Source organism: Vipera ursinii (genome assembly GCF_947247035.1).
Source record: "Vipera ursinii genome assembly, chromosome: 17".
NCBI classification, from domain to species: domain Eukaryota; kingdom Metazoa; phylum Chordata; class Lepidosauria; order Squamata; family Viperidae; genus Vipera; species Vipera ursinii.
The window spans coordinates 6,796,415-6,805,076 of NC_139530.1; the positions used below are offsets into that span (position 1 = coordinate 6,796,415).

General features: G+C 39.5%; 1 protein-coding gene across 1 annotated transcript in view; it reads left to right on the forward strand.

The window, feature by feature from the left end:
- Window positions 1-6,980, forward strand: part of LOC310648031 (vomeronasal type-2 receptor 26-like) — a gene marked incomplete at both ends in the record, with an annotated part of 85,943 nt that extends 78,963 nt beyond the window's left edge. The window contains 2 exons of the mRNA XM_083375661.1: window positions 3,002-3,128; window positions 6,070-6,980. Coding sequence (XP_083231787.1) covers window positions 3,002-3,128; window positions 6,070-6,980 — 1,038 coding nt within the window. The remainder of the gene's footprint in view (window positions 1-3,001; window positions 3,129-6,069) is intronic.
- Window positions 6,981-8,662: the final 1,682 nt, after the last annotated feature.

Genomic DNA, 8,662 nt, shown 5'->3' on the forward strand with positions numbered 1-8,662 from the left:
TATGTCTAACAGGACTCCTATCACATTCCTCCTCCTCCCCCAGTATCATCTAATTCTAAGAGTAAAGCATACGAAAGAAAAAGGCTACATCTCTATATGTTGTCAAAGCAAGAACATCCAGCATTGACATTTTGTTTGTAATTTGTCTTTTCAAGTATTTTTTTTGTATGTTGTGCTATAATTTCTTTTTGTGTGAAGACTGATGCAAAGAATGAGTTAAGCAGCTCTGCTTTCTCCCTGTTGCTTGTTGCTTCCTTGCCATCTTCTATCTTTAGTGGACCTACAGTTTCCTTGACTTTTTTCTTGTTATTAATATGTTGGGGGAAAAACCTTTTTTTTAAAATTATCCTTGATTTCTATTGCAAGTCTTTGTTCATTCTGAGCCTTTGCTTTCCTGACTTCATCTTTTCATGTTCTGGCTGTCTGGTGATAATCAGCCTTAGCTATGTGTCCCTCTTTCCATTTTTTGTACTTGTCCTTTTTGTCTTTCAGTTTGTCTGAAAGATCTTTGTGCAGCCATGCTGGTTTCTTCTTGATTTTTTTTCAGTAGTATTCTGCTGGTCAGGGCTCTTATAATAGCATTTTTCAGAGTTTCCCATGCTTCTTGAGTTGTTTTCCCCTTTAGGATTTTCATCCATGGAATCTTTCCTAGGTTCTCTCTGAGTTTCTTCAAATCAGCTCTTTTGAAATTTAAGACATTGGTTGAATTATTTTTCATTGTTTGTCTTTGCATTATATCGAATTCCAGTATGACATGGTCAGCTTCCCTCAAGGTTCTGGCAACTTCAACTCCCTCTATCACTTCTTCTCTATTAGTAAGAATTAGGTCCAGCATAGCATTACGTCTAGTTCCCTCCTCCACCTTTTGGATGACAAAGTTGTTGGCTAAGTTGGTTACGAATCTGTTTGATCTCCCGCTTGCTGCAGAGTTTGTCTCCCAGCTGATATTTGGGTAGTTGAAGTTTCCCATTACTATTGTGGTATCCTTCCTACATACATTTGTTAATTGGTTGGTAAACAGTCCATCTATTTCTTCTGATTGGTTGGGTGGCCTGTAGTAAACCCCTGTGGCAATGTCACTTTTCCCCCCTTTTAGATTGACCCACATAGATTCTGGACGGCTTTTATCTTGGATAATGTGCATTTCTATAGATATGTAGTGTTCTCTTACATTATGGTGGAACTGTCCCTCCTCCTTTTGTAGTTCTGTTTCTTTATCTATTCAATCTACCTATATTAATGACTATATTGAAGAATAGATGAACAAGGATTAATTTTTATTCAAATCTCCCCAGTTCTATGAGGAACAGGGAAAATTATTTGAGTACAATTTTTAAGATAATCTTTTCCCACTTAATGGTCATATCCACTGACCTTCAATTAACTTGGTTTCTAATCATGATTTCATGAAGATGTTTGTTCATATTTTGATGAAATCAAGTTATATCAAAAGCATTCCTTTAATCCATTAAGAAAGTCTAACAATATATGAAAATGACCTTGGGGATGGAGGAAAATATGCTGACTAGAAATGATCATATTTTTGAGAAGAGGATTAGACTAGAAGACTCCAAAGTCCCTTCCAACTCTATTTTTCTATATTCTGTAGATAAGAGGAGAGCCCTCAGCTGCATAAAAGGTAGAGAAAGAAACTCAGAAGGGATCCTGCCTAACTTTTTAGGCTGTAGAAATAGTGTGTGTGTGTGTGGGGGGGGAATTTGTGCTTTCAGACTTGCAAGATTCAGTTAATTAGCCTTAAAATAAATTAGAATTAACTCCTGTGGTCAGGATTCCCATCTGTTTACCTAGGAGAAGATTTACCTGGAAACTTACTTCCAGACAAATCCATTCTTACTAGTCATCTTACTGTTTTCAAGGAGTTTATAGACAATCTCATTATTGGATTGTTTTTTCAATTATGTTGTGACTGCTCTACAATATTCTATATAATTGAGAAATTTTGTATTTTTTTTAATTAATATATGATTGACAAATTTTGCTAAATCTTTGTATTTTCCCCTTTTTGAAGATAGTGGTTACTCTAGTCCTCCCAAGTAAGAATACTTGCAGATCAGATGAATGTAAAAAAGATTCAAATGTGAAAAGACTACATGAGATAAGAAACCACTTTTAACACTTATGGAGTTTCCATTTTAGTTTCATCCCTTTTTGGTGAAGAATGAATTTTGCAATCTTTCTGCGAGGAAACTGTTCTTGGACCAAAATGGAAATATAGCAGCAGATCTCATCATCAGGAGCTGGATGGTTCTCCCCAAAATGGATTTCATCTTTCAGCACCCAGGGAGTTTTAAAAGAGGGAGACTTATTATCAACCAAGCTGTTCTTTCAAGGCTCAACAAGGTGGGAGAAATATTGGTGTTTTTCTCTGTTTTCCAAAGCCCTCAGAACCATTTTTATTGGGCTTAGCCTAATCACCATAGTGGAGGACTTCCCTGAGAACCGAATGCAGGGAATGATAGTTTTCTTAGACTGCTTGGGAAGCTTCAGTAGCAATGAAGAAAGTTTCCTTCAAATGCTATAATAAGGAATAATGTTTTAACCTGACTAAGAGAACCTGGATCCAGGATAATGATTCTTTAGGACATAAATAAATGCAAATTTTAATATGAATAGATCATTGTCTTTAAAAAATATGGATATATGAAGAATGGAAGAATGCACGTTAATAGGGTCATGAGGAGGAACTAACCGGTTATCACTTAGTGCTTAAATCTTTTTTCAATTCCATCCCTTCAGATCTTATTAAGTAGAAAAGTCCTTTTTTTTTGCAATGTCATATACCAGAAGCAAAACTCATGAACTAAATGAAGAATCTGACAATAGTTGAATCTTCTACAACCATTTGGAACTAGTCAAGAAATATCATATATACCTAAGTGAAGACCAGAGGCTTCTTGGATAATGTCCAAGTCTGCCTCTATTTTCCATGGGTGGTGAGTCCTAATATGCTTTCTTTGGCATTCCTATTTTTTCTCCTTAGTCTCTGCCTCATTCCAAATGTGTGGAAAATTGTCATCCTGGATTTGTCAAGAGGCCTCGAGAAGGAGAGCCAGTTTGCTGCTACGACTGCATTCCTTGTCCGGATGGGACCATCTCCATTCAGGAGGGTGGGTGACACCAGAGGAAAGGAAGGCCCTGCGGAAATAGAGTTAGTCAGAACATTTTTGTGAATGTATATGTGAGAAAAAACACTTTGAAGCTTAAGTATTTTCTTGTTTATTTTCAAAATGCACAATTTCATATTTAAACAGAAGAACAACCGAAAAATCTTGAAGGAGAGATTAAGAAGAGATTGGAAGGTAAAGTAGATTGGGCAAGCTTTATCATTGCCAGGGAAAATAAATCTCCTGCTTGTTAGTTTGGATGCGTCCTTCCATCATAATCTTTCTAGGAACAGCTGAATTGTTTGAAATTTGTCTTATGTCCACTGCTTATCTTCATCTGAAGCATATTGATGTTATGACATCTCCCAAAATTGTTGCATAAAAAGTTATATCAAGCAATCAATTCTATTAAGGTCGTCAACCACTATAAGCAGAAAAATCTTCTTGAAGGATCATGGAGGGAGAAGTTTAGTCTTTCTTTCTCTTTCTCTCTCTCTCTCTCTCTCTCTCTCTCTCTTTCTTTCTTTCTTTTTTCTTTCTTTCTCTTTCTTTCTTTCTTTCTTTCTTTTTCTTTCTTTCTTTCTTTCTTTCTTTCTTTCTTTCTTTCTTGTTAAATATTGAAATATAAACAACTACAGCCCTTATCAAAAAAAAGGTCCAGTCATGGTTCAAAAGGGAAAAAATCACTTAATACACAAATTGATTCAATTAAAACAGAACTAACAAAGAGCATGAGAAAATGGAGAATTAATAAAAGTTGCAAGCAGTACAATACAGTACAGAATCTGACAATAGTATTGAACATCTACAAAGCTAAAGTCCTTCGCTGCAAGAGAACCTCCATTTCCCTCAAGACCTTTGAGGGCTTCTGCTCAAGATGGTTCCCATCCTGAATGACCTCCAAGAAGCCATGAAAGACCAGGCTGTTCTCCAGGTTTTGGAGCAGAGGGAGGTTGAGCACCTACTGGAGGGGATTTGGGAACCCTTTAGGATTCATTTTATGTTTTACTTTTTTTAAATAATAAGTAAATATGCAAGTAGAAAAATAGGGACCACTACAGTGGGAAAGTAACAGCGTTCCGTGCGCCTTTGGCGTCTAGTCATGCCGGCCACATGACCACGGAGACGTCCTCGGACAAGCGCTGGCTCTTCGGCTTTGAAACGGAGATGAGCACCGGCCCCTAGAGTCGGAAACGACTAGCACGCATGTGCGGGGCATCCTTTACCTTTTTAATATAGAGACACTGGGAGACACACAAGCTATAATTTGTATAAAGAATTGTTGGATGTAAAACCTGGTCCGGTTCCAAGCCGGGAGAAAGATGCAGGAGCCAGTGAATTTGGAGGCAAGCTGCAGGAAAGGATGTCTCCATTTATTTAGAAATCAGAAGCGAAATGACATTCAGCAATCGGTTCTGGGACAGCTGACAGCCTGGCATGACGAGTGGATTTTTATGCCCTTTTGGACTTTTGAGATTGAGATGCCTGGTGGAGTTATTTGATTAGATTAATAATTGTGATTTTCTGTATTCTAGTTGTCCCTATTTGGTTTCCTGGATGACAGTCAGGGTCACGGCTAGCCTTGGGGAAAGGTGGGGAATGTAAATTCTGTGTGGCTTTGTGTTTTCTGACTTCATCCTGTCAGTTCAGCCTGCCTTGGTCTAAACTGCAGAAGCCGCTTCCTCCTACATTCCTAGTGGCTTTGTTTCTCACTGATGGGTAAAATGCATCCATTAGCAGAGTTTCTTCTAACTGGGGTAACTTGAGGCCATTCTGGTTGGGGGGCAGGGATTGCTTTAGCTTCTGTGGACAATTTTTCTTTGCCTTCTCTGGAGGCATGGAAATAAAGGGGGGAGGGTTTTACGATTCTTCCTACAAAACAAACAAACAAATTCTTATTAGTTGGTCAGTGTAGAGTACGTAATTGGGATTAATAGGACAATCCCTGTTAAAATATATTAAAATATTATTTATTTATGGAATCATCATCATCATCATCATCTCAAGGCAGCACACACAAAATACTCCTTCTTCCCCCTATTTTCCCCACAACAACCTTATGAGATGTGTAGGGCTGAGAGAGAGTGACTGGCCCAAAGTTACCCATCCAGATTTCATGCCTAAAGCAGGACTAGAACTCACAGTCTTCTTATTTTTAGTCTGGTGCCTGAACCACTAGACCGCCCCACCCACCCCCATGTGTCTGTGTGTGTGTGTTGTGTGCATGTGTTTAAAAACAACTTCAGAGACTCTGTTAAGTTTTACATTACAGGCTTGATCTCCTGAAATAATATCAATACATTTAGATCTATCTAATTTCACATAAGGAAACCCTCTGTTTCATCTACTAATGGGGGATTTTGATTGTAATCCAAAAGACAGAGAAGTGTGGAAACCAGACATTCTTAGATGCCACTTCAGAAATTCCACCTGAACCACCTCAAAGATCTTTTCCCCATCCAATGAGATGAGAGCAGCCAATTCATGGAAGGAGAGGTGTGGTGGGGACAGTGATGGGTGCATCTCATTTCACCTATATTAGTGCTGCCCCCAGTGGCCATTTCAGATATTTGTAGGACTATCTTTCTCTACTACCAAACTAGATTTCAGGGAAAAGACATCCTCTGGGTTTGGTGTATTGAGAAATGCCATCTAAAGGACTCAGGAAACGTTTCTGGAAAGTTTATCAGATTTATTATTTATCTCTATTAATGTAGGTTCCTGTGAAGGCTCCAGAAATATTTTAAGTTCTATGATTTCCCCCAGTTTCATACACCTCAGCTATATAGTTTTTAGAAAAATATTTTTTTCAATTTTTTTCATGGAATTGTTAAGTAACACATCTTGGAAAATGTCCCTGTTATTAGCTGTTGTCCCAAGAAGATATTTCTTGAAAGTTAAAAGAATAGGTTGCTAAAGAAATACTGTTTTTTGACTTTCTCAGATACAGAAAAATGCACCAAGTGTCCAGATGATAAATATCCAAATGAGGAGAGAGTCCAATGTATCTACAAAATTGTAAATTTCCTGTCTTATGAAGAATATCTGGGCATCATCTTGGTCTCTTTTGCCCTATTCTTGTTCCTAACCACAAGCCTTATCTTAATCATCTTTATTAAATACCGAGAAACTCCCATTGTCAAAGCCAACAACCGGGATCTCTCCTACATCCTCTTGGTCTCCCTCCTGTTTTGCTTCTTGTCTCCTTCTCTCTTCATTGGTCAACCAAGGAAAGCCACCTGCCTTCTCCAACAGGTGGTGTTCAACATCATCATCTCCATTGCCATTTCTTCTCTCTTGGCCAAAACGATCATGGTGGTGCTGGCTTTCCTGGCCACAAAACCAGGAAACCGAGTGAAGAGATGGTTGGGGAAGAGCTTGGCAAACTCCATCATCCTTTCTTGTTCTTCAGTCCAAATTATCATCTCCTCCATCTGGGTGGGAGTTTTTCCCCCATTTCCTGACTCTGATCTCCACTCCCAGCCTGGAGAGATCATCCTGAAATGCAATGAAGGGGCTGTTGTTATGTTCTACATCACCCTCACCTACATGGGCTTTTTGGCTGCCATCTGCTTCATGGTGGCTTTCCTGGCCAGGAATCTGCCTGGGGCCTTCAATGAAGCCAAGCTGATCACCTTCAGCATGCTGGTCTTCTGCAGTGTCTGGGTGACTTTTGTGCCCACCTACTTGAGTACCAAAGGGAAATACATGGTGGCTGTGCAGATCTTCTCCATCCTGGCCTCCAGTGCTGGTCTGCTGGGCTGCATCTTCATTCCTAAGTGCTACATTGTCATTCTGAGGCCAAACCTGAACACAAAGGAGCAGCTTACAATTAGAAGAAATGTAAAAATGTGAGACAGAGGAATTTCAACAGTGAACATGTTGTAACAGGTCAAATGTAGAAAATTATCCAAGCTGTTCTCCGTACATGAGTGGGTCAATTTTTCTTGAAATAAATAAAGGATGTCTAGAAGATTGTGAGGAAACCAATTTCTTGGAGGAGTGGGAGTAATATTGTTTGGTTGGGATTCAACACATTGCATAGAATCTGAAAATGGGTTCTTTTGGGAATTACTTTTCATGTATGCAGTTTGTCAGAACCCATATCTGTATTGCTTTCCTTTTTCTCCTTCATATTTCTTCCCTGACCCAATTTCCATTCTTTTCTTTCCCTGGGTTCTGCCATACTCCTGGAGAAAGGGGGGAGTGCTTGTGGGTTTATTGCCTTGACTTTCTCTATCGCTACAATGTAACACTTTGCTTTCCTGTGTTATTTCTTTCTGAACTTTATTCTCCCTTACTGTCTACTAGCAAAGGGGGGAGGAAGAAAGGAATGTAATCTTCAGCAACTGGCTTATTTCTGTGCTCTCAAGAGAAGGTACGGAAAGCTGCCTAAACACCGCTGTTACAACCAGAGCTGGCCTGATGGTATCTCCCCTTTGTCATGATGGACTTAACACTGGTTTGAAATGACTGGACGAACTATGGGGTGGGGTTTTGCTTGGGGACACTTTAACCTATTGATCTGCGTGGGAAAACCTCAGATCCTGTCTAGCATGTCTATCAGCTTCTCCTAATAAACGTTCCTTATGGAAGAGTCTGTTTCCATGAGTTCTACTTTCTTGGGATGAGGTTTTGAAGCAGGCCCTGACAGAGGTTTTCCCAACTCCACTCAGAAATGAGTGCTTTCTTCTGGCCCTGAAACTCTTATCACTTTTGCTTCCACAGAAGCCTTTCAGACAGCTCTTATTTATGAGAACTCAGATTTCATCGTCAGTCCAGGCTAGGCTACGTTGGTGACGTTTTGCTTCATTTACATTAAGTTCATTTGGAAGTTTATAATAATACTATGAGTTTATGTTACCTTTTTCAATCACAACAATGTATAGAGACTTGGTGGAGCCACAGTGGTGTTTGTAAATGAAGGCAAAAGGAGACAGATATTACTGGGAGCCCACCAACTTCTCAGTTGAGAGAAAATTTGGATGGGTGCCTTGCAAACCAGAGGGCTGTCAAGAAGACCTGTCAAGAAGAGCCAGCAGAGCCATGGCTCTTCCCCATCTAAACCAAGGCTAGGCAACCTTCCAGAATGTGGGGTTTTCTTTATAACTGCTTTTGTCGAACTGGATTTCTGTTTCTGGAGCTCAACTTGTGGGTTCACATAGTAACTTGAATGAGAACAGGCTGGGTTTGTGTGAATGTAGCTGATAGGTCTTTCCTTGCTTAGGCTTCTTTTGTCAAATCAGAATTTCTTAGAAGTCTGAGTGCAGAAACTGGTTTGTAGTCATGTAACATAGCTAACTGAGTTATCCTTGTTCTGACCCAGCCTTCACGAGTAATGATCCACTGCTTGCTCCCCAGTAGAAACCCCTTTCATTAATAAGGCAGGAACAAACTATGTTCATGGGAAAACTCCAGTTAACAAGTCTTTAAATGCTGAAACAAGCAGTAGCAGTCCCAGCTCACGCTGGCTGAGGCAATTTCAATGTCTATTAGTTCCCAGCAGGAAGACTCAATTAGCACTTCAAACACAAAGA